This window comes from Xyrauchen texanus, chromosome 35 (genome assembly GCF_025860055.1).
Source record: "Xyrauchen texanus isolate HMW12.3.18 chromosome 35, RBS_HiC_50CHRs, whole genome shotgun sequence".
Classification (NCBI taxonomy): domain Eukaryota; kingdom Metazoa; phylum Chordata; class Actinopteri; order Cypriniformes; family Catostomidae; genus Xyrauchen; species Xyrauchen texanus.
In genome coordinates, this window is record NC_068310.1 from 19,711,710 (window position 1) to 19,736,658 (window position 24,949).

The following is a 24,949-nucleotide window of genomic DNA, read 5'->3' on the forward strand; positions in this document are numbered from 1 at the left end:
AACACAATGGTGAGGTGTGGCATGGGGGGTGTGTTCATGTGTCGGTCTGCGGGTGGTAGACGCTGGTACGAATCGACTTAATGCCTAATAATTCATATAGTTTGCGAAGTGTACGTGACATAAATGTTGTGCCTTGATCTGTGAGAATTTCCTTTGGAATCCCCACTCGGGAGATAATTCTGAAGAGTGCCTCCGCAACACTGCGTGCTGAGATGTTGCGTAGAGGCACTGCTTCCGGATATCGCGTTGCATAGTCCACCAGAACTAATACAAAGCGATGCCCGCGTGCAGTCTTTTCTAATGGCCCGACGAGATCCATTCCAATTCTGTCGAAGGGGATCTCGATCAACGGCAGCGGGCGCAATGGTGCTTTTGGGGTGGCCGGTGGGTTCACCAACTGACATTCCCGGCACGCCGCACACCCCCCATGCCACATGAGGGTAAACAGACATGAGCAAATAAAACAACCACGTTGGGTAAAACGAAACTAAAACAGGGAGACATCAAAGGAACATGGAACAGATAAACCTGGCAAGACGGGGAGCAGAGCGAACATCAAGACAGCAGCATACATTCGGGAACAAACATGAAACGGTAACGATCGACAACGGAGAGAGGAAACGACGGGGTTTAAGTAGACAGACACAGTGATAACAAAACAAGTGACAGGTGCGGACAATAACGCTGTGACAGCGGTGATGAGGAGTGAGGAAGAAGGGAAGTGTAGTTTTTAACAGAGACAGTGAAACACAGGCGGACAACAAGGAAGAAATGACAGGGAGCGTGTTAGGTGAAACAGAAAACACGGGACGGATAACAAGGAAGGGCGACATGGAACGTGACTGGCGAGGGTGAAACAGAAAACACGGGACGGACCACATGGAGACGTGACAAGAGAAACAGAGAACACAGTGAGGACAACGGGGAATCGTGACAGTAACAAAGATTTTTGCTTTTTTCTAAACAAAAGAAGAGGGACAATTCGAAATTAATTCATGTGATAATCAGTATTATACTGAGAATGCTGTTGATTGTGCTTAACTTGTATTGAACTTGGAATATTCCTTTAAACAGGGATAGGAGAATGTATTTGAAAATAAAAAAAATCACACTTCACTTCCTTTATGAACTGTTGTGCTACCTGTGACCACTAGATGACAGAATGCACACATCTTATGCCTTCATGTGCTGCAAAGTGTTTCTGGGAAATACCAATCTAGCTGGTGTCTTTATTTGTCTTGTTACATTTTCAGTTACTTACACACAGGGTCATTTATTTACAATAATTGCAGAATCCAACTATGGTCCAAAAAACAACATAGTTAGCTGACATCCCAAGACTCCTAGACTTTAGGATTTAATCAATTAACCGAACAAGAGTAATGATTAAAAACTGATGTGCTGGAGTGTTTGGAAGCTTCTGTATCTCTCTCTGTGTGGGAGAGTTAATGATGCAGTCCTCTTTTCTGCTCTACTTCCTCTTCAATTAAAGGCCGGCGATCATTCTGTCTCATTGTTTTTCCTTCTGTGTTTTATTTAAATTTGTTATGCTGTGTTTCCCCCAATAGGGAATGTACTCTGGATTAAATGTGGTCAAAGTCTAGGAAAAGATTTACATAATGCAGCCTGTATTATAAATATAAATACATATATGCATGCATACAAACATACATACATAAATACATACAGTTTCTACATACCAACAAAATATAGAAACATAGCAAAGCACACAGTAAATATAATCTATTTAAAACTCTATTCTTTAGCAAATGGGAATAAAGGCTTTTTTTACAGTCTTGCTTAATCTCACTGCATCTGTCTAATTGGGGTAATCACATTCTGGAGCTACAGAGCTACAGGCTCATAAGACATGCTTCACTTGTCATGGATAAATATAAGTGAGAAAATTGCCTTAAATGGATTGGATTCCCATGACAATCTTTGTGTTCTCTTTATATAAAATGTATCTTTCAAGTTTGATTTACTTCTCTTTCTTTTCTGTTCAATGTCAGAAATAAGCATTGATGGAGTCTTGGTTTCTTCACAGGTTTATTCTTCATCTTAACTTAACATGTTAGGGAGTTTGTCCTTGCCGTTGTCACCTTTTGGCTTTCTCACTGGGGATTGTAAAGCAGAATTATTTGTAAAGCTGTTTTGCAGAAAATTATGCTGTAAGAAGCACTATACGAACAAAAATGAATGATATCGAAGAGTTGATCTGTTATATATGCCCATTAGAAGAATCATGCCATTTCTATGCAAGGAGTTGGTTGCTTCAGGCTGAATAAATATCATGCTTTCTGCCTCATTCTATGAATGGAATTCACATAAGGTAAGTAAAATAAGCAGTTACAACCACTCGATAATAATTAAAATGAAGATATGTGCAATAGATAATTTTGCATTCAGCTTTCATGGTGCTAATGTTAGCATGCAAACTTTGGCCAAATAAGAGGTCTAGTCAATAGGCAGAATACATACAAAAGCAGAGGCCCTTTCCAAATGTATATATTTATACATATTAATATAACAAAATTATATTTATAGTTAAAATATTTGGAACAATTGTCATTATATGCTGCTGTCATGCATACTGTATAGGCCTACTTGTGTTAATAACTTTTGTTTAAACCACTGCGTAATGCACACACAAAATGACTATTAAAACATATTTCAAAATAGAACAATACTGTTTATAAGCTACTGCCATGTATACTGCATATTGTGATAAGTAAATTTGTTTAAAAACACTGTAATGCACACACACATAATGACTGTTAAAACAGATATTGTCAATTGGAACAATACTGATTGTATCTTATTTACATTTATATCTACTTGTGCTATTAGCTAAAAAATTAAATGTGACATTTAAACACAAAACCCATCTTTAGTCTGACCCATTCTTAGATAGTTTAATACTGCTAATGGCAGCACGGCTGTTAACAACTTAACGACATAACAGCGATAACGATTACACAGTTTTGTGGGGAAACAAAGGCACATAGAGTGCACAGTTACAGCAATAGTAATAATATTATTAATATTTGTTGAATAAAAACAAGATATCGCAAAGTAGTTTATTTAAAAAGTGATAGAAAGGGCAAAGATACTGCAATATATGTGTTATATTAGAGATATAAGAGAACTTTCATAAAATTAAACGCAAAGGCAAAAAATCCAGCAATATGGAATAGATTATGAAGACAATCCTCTTTAGATTAGATAGTTTTTAAAGGTTATGAAAGGCAGTAATGCTGCAGTTTCATTTACAAGTTAAGAGAACCCATATGATACATTTGTTTCAGTTTTTAAGGCATTTGATGCAAATAATATACACATCCTCACTGTGTTTTAGTGCCACCTGTTGCACTGGTTTTGGTTACTGCAACAGCTCCTAATATGTTATTCAATGCTCATATTTTATTGGTCTGGGCATTTCATCGCCCAGTATAGCCCAGTAATAAATATTTGTATATAAATAGTTTTCATTTGATAAATTAATGTCATACAAAGTCCATAAAAGCTAAATAAATATTTGGTTTGACCACCTTTGCATCCAAAGAAGCACCAATTCTCCTACGTAAACCTGGACACAGTTTTACTTGTATTTTAGCAGATAGGATGTGGTGGGCACTGTGTTCTTCTATTTTATTCTAATCTATTTGCAAAAGAAAAGTTTGTCAAAAAAATTTTTTCCCATTGACAATAAAACTGAAGATAGAAATAACCATCTCAAGAAAAATGTTTTTGTGCAACATATTATGTGCCTAAGACGTTTACACAGTACTGTGTATATATATACTACATATACTGTATGCCGTTGAAGTTAACGCGTTAATAATGCCTTATTGCACAAATGTTTTTAACGCCATCAACATGTAATGTGACCCTTTTAATAAACCGTAGTTCATGAGAAGCGAGTCAATTCGCTTAAACACCGTTAATGTCAAATGCACAAAAAAACAGATGGTGGAAGACATTATGATGAGACCTGCACCAAGCATTTTATCTATGTAGCATAGCAGTCGAACATGTCCGCAAAGCACAGATAGTGCTTGGAACTTTGTAAATTAATTGCAGCGGCAACAAAGCTGCCATTTGAACACTTGCCTTGCACTGCGAGGCGTGCTATGAAAGTTGTGAGCCAAGGTGCGATCATCTGTGTTCTGCTACTGGATCCTTGAATCCACCTATTTCCTGAACGTTGAAGTGTTCCACGATTCAACTGTTTTCAATTTCTGGTCTCCCATGTTTTCACTCATATCGGCGTATATTCTTAGTAGATAATGTAATATTTAGGTTGTTAGATTTGTAAAAATTGTCAAAGACATACAGATACTTCACAGAGTCGAGATGACCATTTTTTATAAACACTACCTCAACTGGGTGTGTAGATGGAATGAAGAGATGGTCTGGACAAGTTGAATCTGAAATTCATTTTTACACCAAGTAACACTTCAATGGTTGTTCTCCTCAGGATTGCTTGTTTTGACAGTTTTTACTTCGAGACCAGAAATACAAAGTAGGCAATTCGAATCATCATGGAGCTGCCCAGTGATTGCTCAGGAAAACTGGATAAGGCAGCTGGTGGGGTTTCTGGTGCCCCCCTAGGGAGTTTGTGCCCTGCGCAGACTGCGTAATATGCATATAGATAGTGGCGGTTCTGATTTCCGGCTAACAGAAACCCTGCTACTGTCTCCAAGGTTCTGTCACAGTGTCACTGTTTGCTAGTGCACTAGTCAATGCAGAAGTTGGAGAAATGGCTGGAACCCTGCAGGCAATCTGTCATTAAACCATTTAATCCCACCGGTTACGATTGTGACCGGGGTCTAAAAGGAATTTGTGATGTATTTGCACAGAGTTGTTAATTGTAAATGACAGTGCAGACTTAGCACGAGTGGTGCAAATAGTCACATGACCAGAGCTATTTAATTCCACTGTGCTCCTAGAAAGATTATTGGAGTTGTGTTGTGTTAATTTTCTTTTGTTCAGCTCTGTTGGTTAGGTAGGTTTTGTGAGGATGACTGAAAAATTAATCTGGATTAAGCATATTTTGTCCTCTCTTGTTTATAAAGATATTGCGATCAACTACAAAAGATTAAGAATAATTGCGATTTAAGTTTTTTTAAATGTTTGTCAGCCCTAATGTGTGTATATATATATATATATATATATATATATACACGATGTGGATGTGGATGTGGAGGTGAGTGTGAGTGTACAGGTCCTTCTCAAAAAATTAGCATATTGTGATAAAGGTCATTATTTTCCATAATGTAATGATAAAAATTAAACTTTCATATATTTTATATTCATTGCACACCAACTGAAATATTTCAGGTCTTTTATTGTTTTAATACTGATGATTTTGGCATACAGCTCATGAAAACCCAAAATTCCTATCTCAAAAAATTAGCATATCATGAAAAGGGTCTCTAAACGAGCTATTAACCTAATCATCTGAATCAACTAATTAACTTTAAACACCTGCAAAAGATTCCTGAGGCTTTTAAAAACTCCCAGCCTGTTTCATTACTCAAAACCGCAATCATGGGTAAGACTGCCGACCTGACTGCTGTCCAGAAGGCCATCATTGACACCCTCAAGCAAGAGGGTAAGACACAGAAAGAAATTTCTGAACAAATAGGCTGTTCCCAGAGTGCTGTATCAAGGCACCTCAGTGGGAAGTCTGTGGGAAGGAAAAAGTGTGGCAAAAAATGCTGCACAACGAGAAGAGGTGACCGGACCCTGAGGAAGATTGTGGAGAAGGACCGATTCCAGACCTTGGGGACCTCGCGGAAGCAGTGGACTGAGTCTGGAGTAGAAACATCCAGAGCCACTGTGCACAGGCACCAGAAACAGCGGCAGAAGCGCCTGACCTGGGCTACAGAGAAGCAGCACTGGACTGTTGCTCAGTGGTCCAAAGTACTTTTTTCGGATGAAAGCAAATTTTGCATGTCATTCGGAAATCAAGGTGCCAGAGTCTGGAGGAAGACTGGGGAGAAGGAAATGCCAAAATGCCTGAAGTCCAGTGTCAAGAACCCACAGTCAGTGATGGTCTGGGGTGCCATGTCAGCTGCTGGTGTTGGTCCACTGTGTTTTATCAAGGGCAGGGTCAATGCAGCTAGCTATCAGGAGATTTTGGAGCACTTCATGCTTCCATCTGCTGAAAAGCTTTATGGAGATGAAGATTTCATTTTTCAGCACGACCTGGCACCTGCTCACAGTGCCAAAACCACTGGTAAATGGTTTACTGACCATGGTATTACTGTGCTCAATTGGCCTGCCAACTCTCCTGACCTGAACCCCATAGATAATCTGTGTGATATTGTGAAGAGACAGTTGAGAGACGCAAGACCCAACACTCTGGATGAGCTTAAGGCCGCTATCGAAGCATCCTGGACCTCCATAACACCTCAGCAGTGCCACAGGCTGATTGCCTCCATGCCACGCCGCATTGAAGCAGTCATTTCTGCAAAAGGATTTCCGACCAAGTATTGAGTGCATAACTGAACATAATTATTTGAAGGTTGACTTTTTTTTGGTATTAAAAACACTTCTTTTATTGGTCGGATGAAATATGCAAATTTTTTGAGATAGGAATTTGGGGTTTTCATGAGCTGTATGCCAAAATCATCAGTATTAAAACAATAAAAGACCTGAAATATTTCAGTTGTTGTGCAATGAATCTAAAATATATGAAAGTTTAATTTTTATCATTACATTATGGAAAATAATGACCTTTATCACAATATGCTAATTTTTTGAGAAGGACCTGTATGTCTGTCTATGTGTGGACCTGCGATGGACTGGCGACCTGTCCAGGGTGTCCCCCGCCTTTCGCCCAATGTTAGCTGGGATAGGCTCCAGCCCCCCGCGACCCTGTACACAGGATAAGCGGTTGACGATGGATGGATGGATGGATATATACACTCACCTAAAGGATTATTAGGAACACCATACTAATACTGTGTTTGACCCCCTTTCGCCTTCAGAACTGCCTTAATTCTACGTGGCATTGATTCAACAAGGTGCTGAAAGCATTCTTTAGAAATGTTGGCCCATATTGATAGGATAGCATCTTGCAGTTGATGGAGATTTGTGGGATGCACATCCAGGGCACGAAGCTCCCGTTCCACCACATCCCAAAGATGCTCTATTGGGTTGAGATCTGGTGACTGTGGGGGCCATTTTAGTACAGTGAACTCATTGTCATGTTCAAGAAACCAATTTGAAATGATTTGAGCTTTGTGACATGGTGCATTATCCTGCTGGAAGTAGCCATCAGAGGATGGGTACATGGTGGCCATAAAGGGATGGACATGGTCAGAAACAATGCTCAGGTAGGCCGTGGCATTTAAACGATGCCCAATTGGCACTAAGGGGCCTAAAATGTGCCAAGAAAACATCCCCCACACCATTACACCACTACCACCAGCCTGCACAGTGGTAACAAGGCATGATGGATCCATGTTCTCATTCTGTTTACGCCAAATTCTGACTCTACCATCTGAATGTCTCAACAGAAATCGAGACTCATCAGACCAGGCAACATTTTTCCAGTCTTCAGCTGTCCAATTTTGGTGAGCTCTTGCAAATTGTAGCCTCTTTTTCCTATTTGTAGTGGAGATGAGTGGTACCCGGTGGGGTCTTCTGCTGTTGTAGCCCATCTGCCACAAGGTTGTGCGTGTTGTGGCTTCACAAATGCTTTGCTGCATACCTCGGTTGGAAAGAGTGGTTATTTCAGGCAAAGTTGCTCTTCTATCAGCTTGAATCAGTCGGCCCATTCTCCGCTGACCTCTAGCATCAACAAGGCATTTTCGCCCACAGGACTGCCGCATACTGGATGTTTTTCCCTTTTCACACCATTCTTTGTAAACCCTAGAAATGGTTGTGCATGAAAATCCCAGTAACTGAGCAGATTGTGAAATACTCAGACCGGCCCGTCTGGCACCAACAACCATGCCACGCTCAAAATTACTTAAATCACCTTTCTTTCCCATTCTGACATTCAGTTTGGAGTTCAGGAGATTGTCTTGACCAGGACCACACCCCTAAATGCATTGAAGCAACTGCCATGTGATTGGTTGATTAGATAATTGCATTAATGAGAAATTTAACAGGTGTTCCTAAAAATCCTTTAGGTGTGTGTATATACACACACACACACACACACACAGTTGAAGTCAGAAGTTTACGTACACCTTAGCAAAATACATTAAATTCAGTTTTTCACAATTCTTGACATTTAACCATAGAAAACATTCCCTGTCTTAGGTCAGTTAGGATCACTACTTTATTTTAAGAATGTGAAATGTCAGAATAATTGTAGAGAGCATGATTTATTTCTTCATCACATTCCCAGTGGGTCAGAAGTTTGCATAGACTTTCTTAGTATTTGGTAGCATTGCCTTTAAATTGTTTAACTTGGGTAAAATGTTTTAGGTAGCCTTCCACAATCTTCTTACAATAAGTTGCTGGAATTTTGGCCCATTCCTCTATACTTCTGAACTAATATTTTTGAGTCAGATTTGTAGGCCTCCTTGCTTGCACATGCCTTTTCAGTTCTGCCCTCAATCAGATTGAGGTCAAAGCTTTGTGATGGCCTCTCCAATACCTTGATTTTGTTAAGCCATGTTGCCACAACCTTGGAGGTATGCTTGGGGATATTGTCCATTTGGGGGACCCATTTGCGAACAAGCTTTAACTTTCTGGCTGATGTCTTGAGATATTGCTTCAATATGTCCACATAATTTTCCTTCCTCATGATGCTATCTACTTTGTGAATTGCACCAGTCCCTCCTGCAGCAAAGTAACCCCACATCATGATGCTGCCACCCCCATGCTTCATGGTGGGGATGGTGTTCTTCGGCTTGCAAGCCTCACCCTTTTTCCTCCAAACATAATGATGGTCATTATGGCCAAACAGATCCATTTTTGTTTAATCAGACCAGAGGACATTTCTCCAAAAAGATCTTTGTCCCCATGTACACTTGCAAACTGTAGTTTTGCTTTTTTTATTGCTTCTTCCTTGCGGAGCATCTTTTCATGTTATTTCGATATAGGACTTGTTTTATTGTGGATATAGATACTTCTTTTCCTGTTTCCTCCAGCATCTTCACAAGGTGCTTTGCTGTTGTTCTGGGATTGATTTGCACTTTTTGTACCAAATTACGTTCATCTCTAGGAGACAGAATGCAGCATCTTCCTGAGCGGTACGATGGCTGCATGATCCCATGGTGTTTCTAATTGTGTACTATTGTTTGTACTGATGAACGTGGTACCTTCAGGCATTTGGAAATTGCTTCCAAGGATGCAATGTAATCCCTACTTGTGGAAGTCCACGTATATTTTTTCTGAGGTCTTGACTGATTTCTTTTAATTTTCCCATGATGTCAAGCAAAGAAGCACTGAGTTTGAAGGTAGGCATTAAAATACATCCACAGGTACACCTCAAATTTTACACACTGCACAGCTATCTACCAGCTGTCTCCCGTTACACTTGCAATAAATTTGGTTTCTTTTCAAAACTTGATCCAACCCTGAATGCTCAAGCAGGCTAATTTACACTTAGAAAGCTCCTGATTTTGCTATAATAATGCAAAAAGCACTTACCAATTTACTTGAAGTGAAAATTAGTCCTCCTTTCCTGATTAATTAATCAGTCGTAAGATCATGCAGAACATCTCAGGTTTTTAAATCTATAAGGATCTCTTTCTCAATGTCGATAGTGCTCTTCGCTTTCAAATTTCTTACATCACTTAAAACGTGATTGTTTCACTCAAGGCCAGCTAGGAGGCCTGCACTGGGACATATCCTAAAGACCACACCCACCAAGAACAAATAAATCAATCTGATTGGCTGATGAATATGATCATTTGACTTTAAATGCCTATTCACTGCAGTGTTGAGGGATTCTGTCGAAATTCTGAAAGCCGGGGTGGAGGTCAGACTCACGTGCTGCTTCGACTAAGGAGCATGGCTTCAGGCATGCAATTTGTGAAACAAATTTGTCATCACACTTTGCTTGTAAGCATCGAGGAATAAATTCTGGTTGGATACAATTTTTGTTTTTTGCTATTCGTTTGTAGATTTATTAGGAGTGGAAAGCGATTGAAAATACATAGGTCAATGAGAATGAAATGATGAAAAAATATGTATTTATTTGGCATGTTGTGCCAGCAGAGAAGGCTTTGCTGGCCTTAAGAAATCGCCACTTCCAAAATTAAAGTTTGCTAATATGAAATCTGAGGAGTTGTTAAAAAATTTGTTTTAATGACTTCAACCTAAGTGTATGTGAACTTCTGACTTCAACTGTATATACTATATATATACTGTGTATATATATATATATATATATATATATATATATATATATATATATATATATATATTAGTAAATCCGATTATCAGTCTATCTCTAATCATGATATAGATGATAGTGTTGTTTGTGCTGGTATGAGAGGTAATTGTCAGTGTTTGTGTGCTTATGATAAGCTAGCTGGAGCCCTGCAGTGCGGCTCACTGGAGCTATTTCACACAGAGACTGAGCTCTGCTGTGAGGTTGAAGATGATTGAACGGCTCTAGGGGATTTTCCAGAGCTTATTTTACTGTGGATAAGTCTGGAGTTAGCTTCTAATCAAAGGGAAATGGAGGGAGAGCTTGACAGTTTAAATGGAGGAGAGGTGTTTGAAGTGCTGCTAGGTTAAAAGTGATGAACAATGGGAGATTATTGCTCTCAGGGACCTGTGGCCCCAGCAAAACTGTCAAAGGAAAGTGCATTTCTTTTTGAGAAAAGAACTGACCATCTCACCAGTGCTCAGATAAATCCAATTCCAATTTTGCCATGCTTCATGAGGAAAATATTAATCCGGTTTCAGTACACAACATGTATTACAGAAATTTTGAAATATAGCAAATGGCTAGTTGACATGACATGTCAGTCTGTTTACACACTATCCTACTGTGTGACATGCTGTTCTTATTTAAACATAATTTTCTTATGCTTATGAAATATTACATGCAGCTTTTAAAATTTCATATGAATAGTTCGCAATCTATTTTACTTATGTAATCTTATGTATTGCCAAGTGAAATAAGATGTTCAATAAGAAATTTGTATTTTATCCATTGGGAATTGATTGGATCATGATGGCCGTTTCATACAAAAACAGAGCCAAGGGGTTGAAAACAAAATTTGGAAACCACATAAGAAATTATGATGTCAACTGACATATAGAATATGTATAAAGAAACTACATGGGTTCAATTTTGATTTCATGTTGACTAAGTGAACAATAGCATTGTGAAAAACTTAATATAACGATGATTAGGTACAGCATCTAAAATATACTCTTTTCTTGATACAAATCTTTTCATCTTAACCTAAAACTTTGATATTGGAAAATGACGATCTACCCAAAAACATTCCATACATAATGCTTCAACTCATTTCTTATAGCTAAAGATTGTTATATAATATATATTATACAAATATTCTATATATAAACACAGACACATATACAGTAAAATGGCTTTTATACAATATCATATTCTTTAGGAATAGAGAGAGATTTTTTTATAGCTGTAGCTCTCTCTCGCTCTCTCTCTTTTTTTTCTCTCTCTGTATTCTAAGAAGGCTTTGATTCATGACACTTACCTCCAGACCGAGGCCTCTAGGCAATGCTGTGTCCCCATTCACTGGTACAAGATCTTTTAACACAAAGCCAAACTCGCATCTAATGAATGTTTGTCTTTCCTATCTCAAGTACACCTCACACATCCCACCTCTCTCATTAGAAAGGTCACATTTCAAATGGTGAGCCCAGCATAAAGCCTTACTCTCAACTGTTTGACACATAATGGTCTGCAGCTCAGGTTTCCATTCTGTTTAATATAATTCAATTACTGCTTGTGCATCCGGCTGCAATGGCATTTAAAGCTAAACTATCTGTTACCTGTACGAGTGATGTCAGATCTGATTTACAACAGGCTATCGGAATGGGCAGGAGTCTAACAGGTGCTATACATTTGTGGCAATGATAAAACATGGACTGTTTCCCTTCCCTTGTTTATTCACAGTGGTTGGTTAATTGACTATTTTCCTAGAGGATCACATTGCTGCACTTATTTAATTATTTATACTTTTTAGGGTTTATTTACCAGCTGTCTGTGACTCTTAAATAGACCTGCGAACCATTTTTGGCTGCAACCCACCGAAGAACATTACACTCTGCCCCTTGCTGTGCAAACAACCCATAGTTTTTGTTGGTATTGCTGGTGTGTGCGTTTGATTGTTTGTACAGTTGTGGTTTATTGAAGGACCACAATAAAATGGCACTGACCCATGACCGCCTATTGAGTGCCAACCATTAAGTCACGTGGGACGCCACTCATCTTTTTCTTTTTCTTTTGTTTCTGTACCACTCATTGCTTAGTCATGTGCAACTGTGTTCAAACACATCTCTTCAGTCCAATTTGCAGGCTTTCTTTAAGCACTGTATTACATCCATTTTATGTGAGAAATTTGCCTATGCCTTTTTTCCCTTTATGTGTGCACACAAGGGCATGTCAGCTTAGATTTACATTATCATCAATATTTGCATAATATTTTGGGTTTGCGTGTAGCACTCCTGTGAAGCTTTATACACAGTGCCAGAGGATTGGATATCCGAAATATAAAATATACATGCTGTAGTTTCTCATCTCAAGTAATGATTTTAGTTCCTTCACTGTAGATACTGCATAATGAAAGATGCCTGTGTAGTATCCTTTCTACCTGTCTGATTGAAATGGACCATGGCAGGCCACATCAGAAACCTTCTGTCAGACTCTTTGTCCTGAGGCTGATGTGTTGAAGTGCAATTCAGGAAATGCTGTATGTTCGCTTAAGCTTCCTGTCTACTTCATCTAGAAGTGGGATGACACACATTCATACAATCATGTGTGTATGAAAACTAGAGCAGTAATGTGCAAGACATGCGGGAACAATGTGTCATTTGTGTGTCAGATTATAAGAGAGCTCATCTCGAGAGTGATGACGGTCTGTGGTATATACCCTCACACGCACAGTCACAGACATGCATTCACGCTAAGGACTTTATTTTTTTTATTTATATGACTCCAGCTTCCCCTCTGATCTCTGACTTACAGTTCTGTCTTATTATATGTTTTAGCTTATGCTTTGTGGAAATATCCAAATATATTGCCATTTATTCAGCCGTGAAATATCCCAGCCAAATTTTTCTCTAGTAATTCTCTTTGTATTCCCTGCGGCTAGTAGTGCCATGCTAAATGTAGAATAGACTATCTAGAATTTTATAATGTATTTGTATATATATATATATTTTAATTTAAAATGTATTTCATATATATTTACAGTGTAGTCAGTTATACCACAGGAAGTTCTGGTTCACTAAACTGATAGGACAAGCGAAATTCCAAGAGTTCTTATTATGGCTTTCAATTGATAAAAATTTAAATCCTGGAGTGGTGGTGGTGTAGTGGGCTAAAGCACATATCTGTTAATCAGAAGGTCGCTGGTTCGAGCCCCATGGCCACCACCATTGTGTCCTTGTGCAAGGCACTTAACTCCAGGTTGCTCCGGGGGGATTGTCCCTGTACTAAATGCACTGTAAGTCCCTTTGGATAAAAGCGTCTGCCAAATGCATAAATGTAAATGTAATCCAATTAATTACATGATTTGCCAAATAATTTATTGATTTAATCACAGTTAATCAATTCTAAATATAATTTACAGTATATTTAAAATATAACAATTCAGATAATTTTAACGCATTACATTATTATGGCAGATGAGTAAAGCATTGACAAGACAATACAACAAGTGGCTCACTTTGTGAGCATCATAAACACTTATTACCCACTGCTGAAAACATGTGGTACGTCAAGCTATAATTTCTCAGATGGTAGGAATATTCCTAATTACGTTCCGGGAATATGATTAATTGTTAAATTTTTAAGGTGCTATATTTCATAAAAGTAATTTAACTAAATTAACGCACTTAATCGACAGCCCTGACAATTCAAAATTCTGGCACTGGAACACTTGTATTACTCATCTTGTCTTTATTCTATGGTTCGCAAAATGTAACAAAACTACTTTTTTGCAGAGGAAAAATTAACAAATGTATTGTATGATAGTACTGGAGCTCTCGTTTCACTTGTCCAGACTAAAACAAATCAGTGACAGCCCTCTAAAATTGGTACATGCTTTCCAAATGGGAAAACTGTCCCTTCTAGTGGCCAAAGATGGAATTACAGCTGCAATGCTCTGTGCAAGTGATGTGAAAGGCAGAGCACATCTGATTTTTAGAAATATTTGAGTAGTATCCATAATCCATAACAGTAATGTCCTACCATAAAAGTACAGATTTTTTTTTCTCTTGATACTTTGAATGGGTTTTGACGTGAAAGGCACTTTGTTTTTTCAAGATCTCATACTAACACCAAAATTACTTTTTCACTTACTTCTTTTGCAAATTTAGTATCTGTGATGTGACAGGAAAGGAACAGCGAGTTGTTAATTGCACCATTATTACTGGGTAATAAAATTGATTTAAAGAATATATGATATCAATCATATTTTGGAATAAACAAATACATAAATAAAAACCTTTAGGTGGAAATATGACTTATTAATGAGATTAATATTATTGGATGGAATTGGAGACTTTCTTGGTGCAAGAGAAGAGGTCAGCAGAAATGAAGGCAAGCGGGAATTTCAGAGACTAGAAATGAAAGGACAATCTGCATAATTGCTTACCTGTGATGAATATTAATGTAGGTCAGGCTGCATAACAGACATATTACTTATTTATTATTCCTGTAATCAAATACAGCAGTCATGTGCACTTAAGTTACTGAAGGTACAGTTAAAGGGACAGTTCACTCAATAAAAATGTGGTCATCATTTACTCACCCTAATGTTGTTCCAAAACCACATAACATTCTTCTGTGGAACACAAATGAAGATGTTAGGCAGAATGTAAGCCTCAGTCACCATTCACGTTCTTTGTTTGGAAAAATGTTAATATTCTGCCTGACATCTCTTTTTTGTGTGTTCCATGTATGAAACAGTCATATAGGTTTAGAACAAAATATTATTTGATATCGTGTCATAGGTATGTGGGTTAAGTAAGTGCACTGGCTTGAGCCAGACTTTGTTGTGTTTAGTCCATGGTGAATCTAGTCATTCTGTCTAGTGCAGGCAGTTTGTGATATCAGGTCTGAGTTGATCTACCAAACGTGAGTTTGGACCTTCCCACTTTCCCTTGCAATTCTCTCTCTCTCTCTCTCTCTCTCTCTCTCTCTCTCTCTCTCTCTCTCTCTCTCTCTCTCTCTCTCTCTCTCTCTCACACTCTCACTCACATGCTTTGTACACTGTCATACTATGCTGTTTCGTATACTCTCTCTCTTCTCTCTCACTCTCGCTTAACATTTATGTGTTTACTCAATACACAGTGGGCAACCTTATTGGATGTTGATCTAACAGGAAGCTAGGGTATGAAAACTCACTGTCTGTTAAAGTTAGGAACAGACAGACTGACTAATACAGCACCCGGGCAAAAAAAAAAGAAGCAAGCATCTGAAGGAACACACAAGAAAGTGAGGGGGAAAAAGAGGAGCAACTCCTCTTGGAGTAAAGACAGAGAAGAACTGTGGTTTGATGTACTGCAGTGTGACATGGATGGATGTGGAATTCCTCCCCTGTGCTGTGTTGTGATTGGTACCCAGAGTTTACTGCTTCACAGACTGCTGCTGCCCTAGAGCCAGAGCACTGGAATTCACTCACAAGCGAGACAAGCACACTCACATGCATTGACTTATACACACATTTCACAAACATAGAGACGGCTCATGGACCGATACACTCTCTGACAGCACTTCAGACTGATATGTGTACTTGTGATTTAAGCGGGACATTGCATTCACCTTTGACATCTGCAATATTCATCTGAAGGATCACACAAGAATGAGAGGGAAAAAAGAGGAGCGACTACTTTTGGAGTAAAGACAGAGAAGAGACCAGATATCTGTGGTTTGATGCACTGCAGTGTGACATGGATGGATGTGGAATTCCTCCCCTGTGCTGTGTTGTGATTGGTACCCAGAGTTTACTGCTTCACAGACCTCAGCTGCCCTAGAGCCAGAGTGCTGGAATTCACTCACAAGCTAGATGAGCACACTCACATGCAGTGACTTATGCACACATTTTACAAACATACAGATGGCTCATGGACCGATACACTCTCTGACTGCACTTCAGACAGATATGTGCACTTGAGATTTAAGCGGGGCATTGCATTCACCTTTGACATCTGCAATATCTATCTTTAACCCTTTTAAACCCTTTTTTTCTCAACAAGTTTTGGAAGAAGAGAGATGTTCTCAGCTCCTTGTCCTAAGGGCAAGAAGACAATAGACTTGCTTATTCTCCTACGTTGAGTAAGCGAAATAAAACGTTGGTGTGGAGATTTTCGGACTAGCTACTCTTGTTAGAGTCAGCATCTTGGCTGTGGTAAGATCGTCTTTTTGGGGCTCTCCGTCAGCATGCAGGTGTCATTTGTGTGCACGGACCACAGAGCTGTTAGCCGGAGCACAGAGGACCGACTGAACCGGCAGAATGCCAACAGCCCCAGCTTGGGGACCAAAATCAAGTTCCGTGCTGTGGCGATGGTGGCCCGCAGCCTGGGCCAACTCTCTGTGCAGAACATGCCCACATCTGGCGACCACTGCTTGAGAACTGGCATGAAATATAGGTAGGTGAGAGGACTTGTGCAGTTGGCCTTTACATTAATAAACAGTAATGTCTGGATACTCCTGGATTTATTTATTAAATTATTCATTTGTTCGACTAACTAACTCAGTTTATTAGTTATTTAGTTAGTTAGTTAGTTAGCTTTGTTGTTGGCTACTGTATGATTATTCGATAGATTCTTATGGGTGTCCTCATTTGTAACAGTGGTTAAAAGCATATGCTAAATGAACAAGTGTGATTTAAGTGTTAAATTTAGTTGATTAGTTAGTTATTTGTTGGCTACAGTATGATACAATTCTATATTTTTTTGTCTGTCCTCATATATAACCGTGGTTTTAAGCATATGCTAAATTAAGAAATTTAATTTAACCTTAGTTAGTTGGTTGGTTTGTTGGTTTTGTTTGCTACTGTATGATAAATTAATACATTTAAATGTTTTATACCTACAATATACCTTGAAAAAGGCTGATAGCAAAATGTTGATGAAAAATTATGTGCCTGTATTTTGAGTTGTTCAGACAAACTCTTGTCCTTATTTGTAACCATGATTAAAAACATGTTAAATTAACAATTGTAATTTAACTTTAGTTAGTAAGTTTGTTAGTTAGTTTTGTTATTGGTTACTGTATGATAAAATAAATACATTTTTATATTTGTCCTCATTTGTAACCATTGTTAAAGTTGCATGCTAAATGTAATTTAACATTAGTTGGTTAATTAGTTAGTTAGTTAGTTCTGTTGTTGGCTACTGAATGATAAATTGATACATTCATATGCTTGTCCTTTTTTTTAACCGTCATTAAAAGTGTCTGCTAAATAAATTGTATTTGTTAGTTAGTCTAATGTAGGTGGTGAATAATAACATCATAAGGCATTGACCTGCTGCCTCTCTTAATACTGTACATATTTGCCATCTCCATTACAGCACCTTTTTAATTATGTATTTGCCTGAGAATGTAGGTTTCCTGTAAATTTCAATTTTATGGCTTTTAGATCATTTCCAAAGTCAAAGATCAAGTGTTTCGTTTAAGAAATCACCTGAAATTGTCCAGTCATGTTGCTCTTCTGTCTTGGGTCAGATGAAGAGGTGGAGAAGGTAATTTCCTAACATTAACATTGTTAGTGCCCATTACATCCATTAGCATGTTCTCTGTATATAAAAAAAGAGATGTAGTGTGATCATGTACCATTGTTAAACGTTATTGGGAGCACAGAGTGTACTCTCACTTTTTAGATAGAGCACTCATGTCCAAGGTTTTTTGTAACTACACCCCGTTCCTCTTCCTATCTGCTTACTGATAAAATACAGTCATAGCGTGCTCTATCCTTGAAGTAAACCCACCCTCCCTCCTTATTTTTCCATACTGTCATTTTTGTAATTGTACATCAAAGGCACTTTGCAGCCATGCAAGTTTATAGAGTGTCTTCCACATCCTGATTAACTTAATGTGCAACTGAACACCTGAGAAGCTCTCTCGCTCTCTCGCTCTCTCTCTCTCTCTCTCTCTCTCTCTCTCTCTCTCTCTCTCTCTCTCTTGCTCTCTGCTCTGCTACCAAACGTGTTGGCCTGTATAGCTACAGTAATTCTTGTAAATTACAAATATAGCTAATTGTAATTAAGGCTTTGAAATTGAATGCTGTTAAAATTTAAATATCTTGTCAGTGACTAAACAGGCAGCATTTTGTATATGCAGGTAACTTATGAGGAAATTGGATTCTTACAGACTTCCAAGGTACCATAACGTCAAGTAGCTGAAGTGGCTGCAATTTTTATTTCTTGCTAGAAATGAACTCCTACTTTGATGTAATTAAATAAATTGACATTATAAATGTACTCCTTTCAACTCCTTTTTCTTTTTTAAATCAACAAACCACCAAACCACAAACACAGGATTGTCGGATTTCTTTGGCAACAAAAGATGTATCCATGCTGCCTTCAAAAACCAACCAGGAAGGCATGCTAGACAGGACATTTTTGCAAACATTAGATTCAGACAAGCAAACTCCCGGATAAGATATTCTTATGAATGAGAATGTTGATGTGAAAATTTTCCCCTGCATTTTGCGACAAAGATAAGTTTAGAACCTGAGGCAAGTCAACACAAAAAACCTTTAAGTCCCTAACAAAACAGGCAGCTTGTGTGACCTGCATCTGTGGCTTCACATTTAAGAAATCTCTAAGGCATGCAGCCATAATACTCTTTCATGAAATGTCATCATATGCTTCTAAATGCAACCTAGAGGGGGTTTTCCTGTGCTTTTGCATTCTGTGGCATGCATCTCTCAGGCCATCAAGGATACTCTTCACTTCAAGGAAATTGTGAGAATAACATTAATAGGATAGTTTTTCCAAAATGAATGAAACTTTATTTGCTCAGTCTCATGTTATTCCAAATCATTTTCCATACAATAAAAGTGAATGAGGACTTATTTTTTCTGTCAATCAAATGAAAATAAAACATCAAAATAAGTATCATCAACGTTTGCTATATTTAAAGGCCCAGTAGCAAGGAAACCCTTAGTTTTATTTGTAAGGCTATTGTCAGTAGTGATTTTCTTTTATTTTCTTGAAGCTGTATGATACATTTGTGTGAGGAACAGACCAAAATCTTTGTCATAATTTACTGATAATCTTGACATGACCAGTGGTGGGCTGTGTATTTACAGTCTAGGCCTTCAGTGTGATTCCTGCCATTAAGAAAACACAGTTTCACAATGAAAAAGACACCCTATGCCTTTGGGCATCATACATTATGTCGCAGCTTACTAGTAATACCAATTGACATTTTAAAAACACGTCCGCACGAAATATAGAACTTGAAACAACACATAATGCTCAAGCAAGCCTAATTTTAACTGCAGCATGACTGTTTTGTGTCCCCCGAACGGACATTCAAAAATCATAATTTTTTATCTACCAAGGAGGTCTATAATACCTGGAATATCTAATAATATTTGCGATTTAAATGTTGCTTGCAATAAATTTTGTTTCGTCAGGGTACACAGTTATGCTGCGTTCAACCAAAACAATGACGTAACGTACAAAGAGACTGAACGTGATCCACTGGCATCATGCTGACAGATAAGGTAGCATAATAAAAATACACAGTTATGATTGTTTTAGACTAAACTAAAACTACATATCTGCTAACATAGCATACTGATACCACATATACAGCTACATACTACCGAACTATACCAGACAGTTTATTGTTGCACTATTGTCTTCGGTTGTCCATCGAAATCCGATGATGATGTCCACTCGTTTAACGGTGAGATCTTTGATGGCTGAACAGTCCTATCCTGGACCCACAAGCTCTATTGCAGGTGGGTTATATATGTGGTAGTAGCTGTGGTATTGATGGCAGTGTGTCTCCTGGCTCTCTCCTGTTGTTTTCTGGTTGTCCTCTCAATCTCCAGCATACAAGCCCCATCCCCACAAAGCTGTCGCCAGATGGTTCGATCAGCAACAACATACTCCAGGTCCTCGGGTCTGATCCTACACTTTCTCAAAGCAATCTTCATTTGATCCTTATAGCGCTTCTTCGCCCCTCCAGCTGAGCGTCAATCATGATGTAGCTGGCCATATAGCACTCTGCGGGGTAGCCGGCATGGGAGCATTCTTATCACGTGGCCCAGCCACTGCAGCTGGCACTGGATGATCATGGCCACAATACTTCTGCAGTTGCTCTTTACAAGTATTTCAGTGTGAGGCATACGCTCATGCCATGTAATTCCCAGAATGCGCTGAAGGCATCTAATATGGAAGCGCTTTAAGGACTTAATGTGACGGCTGTAGGTTACCCAAGCTTCACAGCTATAGAGGAGGGTGGTGACACAGACCGCTTGGTATACAATGACGTTTGTGGAGGGATGAAGGTTCTTGTTCTCAAATACTCTGCACCGAAGTCTCCAAAGGCAAATGGGGCCTGTTTAATCCGGTTCTGGATATCCCAGATACTCCCCAGATATGTGAAGGATGGCACTACTGACAGTTGTTCCGCACCACCAGTGAATGGAGATAGAGTAGATTGGACACTGGTACTCCATTGGCAAAACACGTCTTGGTGGTGTTGACAGTAAGAGTGGAAGAGGATGTGTCTAGAACAGGAAATGTGTGCTGCTAGTTTGAGGACTCTTGGAGTGTAAGGAAGGAGGTCTCAAAGAGATGGATTATATTCTTTTTCAGAAAGTCGTGTTTAAATAGAGGATTTGTGACTTCTAACCAGCCAACTTTATATATAACTGCTACATATAAAAAAGGAAAAATACAAGTTTTTCAAGAAAAAGCTTGTCTCAAAAGCTTTGATATTATGAGGTTATAAAGCATCAAGCAAGATTGATAGACAGACAGACACACAGAATCACATCTGCTCCCACATAATTCTGCAGATTTGTGCAGAATATGCCCCGTGTGTGTGTGTGTGTGTGTGTGTGTGTGTGTGTGTGTGTGTGTGTGTGTGTGTGTGTGTGTGTGTGTGTGTGTGTGTGTGTTTTATTGACAATTTTGGCTAATTTTATTTTGATTGTAGCTACTAGTAAGAGATTGTAGCTACTAGTAAGTAGTTAACAAATTTTACCATATTTAAATCCATTACATGGAATAAGATTTTCCCACAAATCTGCCCAAAAATTTTATAAAGACTGCAGATTTTGTCTGGGCTTGATAGTAAGTTATATCACAGACAGTTTAGCTGAAACTGACACTTGTATTAAAATGGGAGACAAAGGAACACCCTATTTGGTGGGTGAAGTAAAAGTCCTGTCTTGCAGGCAATACAGCCAATCGCCTTTTTGATAGAGATATAATAGATGTTGTTTGATAGAAATCTTGACCAACCTTTTGGGACATTTCAATCTTTCCCCACAGGTAGGAGCTGTAGTTGTATGATGCTTGTATCCATAGACAATAGAGCGCAACAATGCCCGCCCACTTTTTCAGCAGTCTGGGTTACGAAAGTATTTTCCCCATTCATTTTTTCCATTGACTTTTCATGAAATCCTCAATTAAAGAGTTGTAAAGCATTAACAAAACCAACCAGCTTTGAGGTGAATCACAACATTACAGACTTTGTTTTAAGGCAAAAAATTACTTGAAAATCAGATAAAAAGACAACGGTACAAGTCTCTGTACACCTTTCATGAGGGCACAGACTACAATCCCATAAAGCATTGCGAATGAAGGAATAGAATATAAAACTATGGAAATATATAAAACTATTAATTTTGGGTTATTGATTGTAAGTATAGAAACAGTCTAGTTTAAGTTTGTTGCAAAATATTCCGATATACGCAAATATATTAGGAGTTGTATTAGGATATATATTAGAATTAGTTTGCATCATTCAGAGTGCGTCATGGGATTGGGTGGTTGCTTCCGGGCAGATTTCGCAGGCTTTGTTGGCCATGGTTCTCTGATTGGTGAAGCTTTCTCTGCTAGAACATGATAATGTAGTTGTTCATCAAGAATTCTGCTATTAAACACAATTTTTAAGCAATGAAGTTGAAATAACACAGACTGATGTTTTCAACGGAAGCACATACCATCGATAAACAAACTTGCCGCTCAAGGTAGGTCTGACTTTAAAGGTTTATAAGATAGTGTTGAAAATCTATTTTTTTTATGAAAGAAATGAATGGGATTTTTACTTCCGGAACCAGACAGTTGCGCTTCCAGACAATTCTGGACTGGTAATAAATTATATTGTACTCTATTACTGTTGTATGATTTGTTAATTCAACTATAATACTAACTGTTTCTAAATTTACTCTAAAACATCCGCTTTAGCATCTTTACTCCAATAATATTCCTTAGAAAAGATGTCGGCCTAATAGTCCATCATTCATCCACACATTGTGAAGTTTTGGCACATCTTGTGTACACACTATGGGCAGAGAGAAGTGGGCCCCGGTGGAGATAAGATTACTCATTCTGATATGATACTCATGCCTCCGAGGCAGGATAGCGCCTATACTATTGTTAGGTAGTGAAGCGTAGCCGAAAACCCATCGATGACACATCCCCCTTCTTCTTTTCCTGGTTCCCGTTTCTCAAACGTTTTATCTCTTACTTTTCCCTCATATTCCCTCCATCTACCTATTTACCATATAACTTGTGTCCCAGCCTTTCTTATGTAACCACACTGCATACTCTTCCTACTCTTCTACTTAAGTCCTTTTTTTAGTCTTTTCATCTGGAGTGATGAAATGGAGAACATATTGACTACATATCTTGTTTGAAAGCTCAGGCTTGATATGATTAAAGGGTTCTAAATGAGATTCCTGTTGGCTTACTGTACACTGAATGTGTGTGTGTTCAAATGTGTGTTGTGAGCTATATGTGTGGGATCTCTATCTCTGTCCTTAACCCCCACAAAACTTGGGGTACTTTGTCATCTGCCATGCTGATGAGCTTGAGTGTGAGAGAGAGAGTGAATGTGTGTTTTCTTTAATTAAGGCTACTGCTGTCTCGGCCGGCCATAGGGAAGGAAAGGAGATTCAGGTAGTTGTCTGTCTCATCAGTTTGAGTGTCCGTCTAAGCCAAAGCATGCTGTACGGTGAAAACAGGGAAGACTGTCTTTAATTAATCTATGTACCAAATGCTCAAGATCCCTACAAATGAGCAACAATAAGAGTGTATTCTCACATTTTGACACTATTTATTGATAACTTTCACAAAATTGTTGTTGTAAAATAACATGATGAATCTTTTCTTGTATTGTAGTTATGGAATTATCATTCAAATTATCTTTTTGAAAAATAAATCTGTCAAAATAAAGTATTCAGTAAAAATGTAGTATTAGTTAAACATAATGAAATTACACCCAAAAATTAAAGTTCTCTCGCCTTTTACTCAGCCTCATGTCAGATATGTAAGTCTTTTTTTGTATAAATCTCCACCTTTGACCAGCCCCAACCAGTAGGTGGCTGAATGTGAAAGTGACTTCAGCACCAAAATGTAAAAGTTAAATTGAAAGTGTGGATTCGCAGTAAAAAAAGGACTTATATATTGTTCTGTTCCACACCCACACCTATCATATTGTTTCAGAAGACATGGTTCCCCGTCTGTCACTCACTTCAACATTGTGTCGAGTGCAGCGACACTAGAGGACTTTCTTGAAGGCCTTGGTTACCTCTGAACTTGAGAAAAGGCCAATGAGAATTTGGCAGACAGAATTTGCATGTCCCTCCCCCGGACATACGGGTATAAAGGGAGGGAATCATGCCTCTGTTCATTCAGACTACTACTTCTTCGGAGCCGAGCGGTTGTGCGATCAGCGAGCTGAGATCACTACTGTTGCACTCACCTCTGAAGAGCATTGTTATTGGATCTACGGTGCATATCAACGGCTTCCTCCTTCTCTGCACGGCAGTGCAGCTTTGCCCCTGGGCGCTTTGACAGCGTTTCCTTAAAGAGCAAATAGACCTGTAAAAAAGTATATTTTCTCTAAAAGAGTATACACATTGCCGTTGAACATCTTTTTAAAGATGCGTCTTTTTTAAGATGTGTTTCTGCCTTTGTGTAGTTCCTGGATGCGGCAGATATCTCTCTGCTTCTGACGGTCATAAGATCTGCCTTGTGTGCCTGGGCTGCGATCGCACGAAGGCAGCATTTTATGAATGGTTCATGTTCTCAGTGCGAGAACATAACCATGGCAACATTGCGGTCGCAGCTTTCTTTCCTCCAAGAGAAAGTCTGACGCGGCTGATGATTTGGGGGGTGCAGCGGGCTCGGTTTCGCCGGGTAAATCCCTCACGGCTAGATGATTGGTTCCTCGGGTCAGGGCGCAGCTCACATCCCCCCCACTGTTCCTTTCTTCCCGGAGGTGCATGATGAGTAGAGGGCACCTTTTACTGCCCAAAACCAGCTTCCTTGCGGCCCCAAGTTGTCTCCGCCCTGCATACCATGGCCCCCCCTGCAAATCCACAAGGCCATGGCACTTAAAGATCTGTACTTGGGTAGTCCTGATCCTGATGTGTTGCAGGAACTGCGCTTGACAACTGATCGTGCCCCCGGGCCATGAAGGTCACAGCACCAGCACTCGGACGGGCGACGGCCACACTCGTGGTCCAGGAATGACATCTGTGGCTGAACCTGTTCGAGAGGCGGAACCCTGACAAAGCCCACTTTCTCAATGCCTCACACATTGCCAGGAAAAATAAAG

The 24,949-nt window shown here is 38.9% G+C and overlaps 1 protein-coding gene across 4 annotated transcripts in view; it reads left to right on the plus strand.

Moving 5' to 3' along the window:
* The window catches only part of LOC127628369 (voltage-gated potassium channel subunit beta-2-like), a 55,974-nt gene that overhangs the window by 9,242 nt on the left and 21,783 nt on the right, over positions 1–24,949 (plus strand). For 2 of the 4 annotated variants that reach the window (XM_052105080.1, XM_052105081.1), the window contains exon 1: positions 16,577–16,785. The exons of the other annotated variants lie outside the window; for them this stretch is intronic. In XM_052105080.1, coding sequence (XP_051961040.1) covers positions 16,577–16,785 — 209 coding nt within the window. Of the gene's footprint in view, positions 1–16,576; positions 16,786–24,949 lie in introns of those variants that run through there. 4 annotated transcript variants of the gene reach the window in all.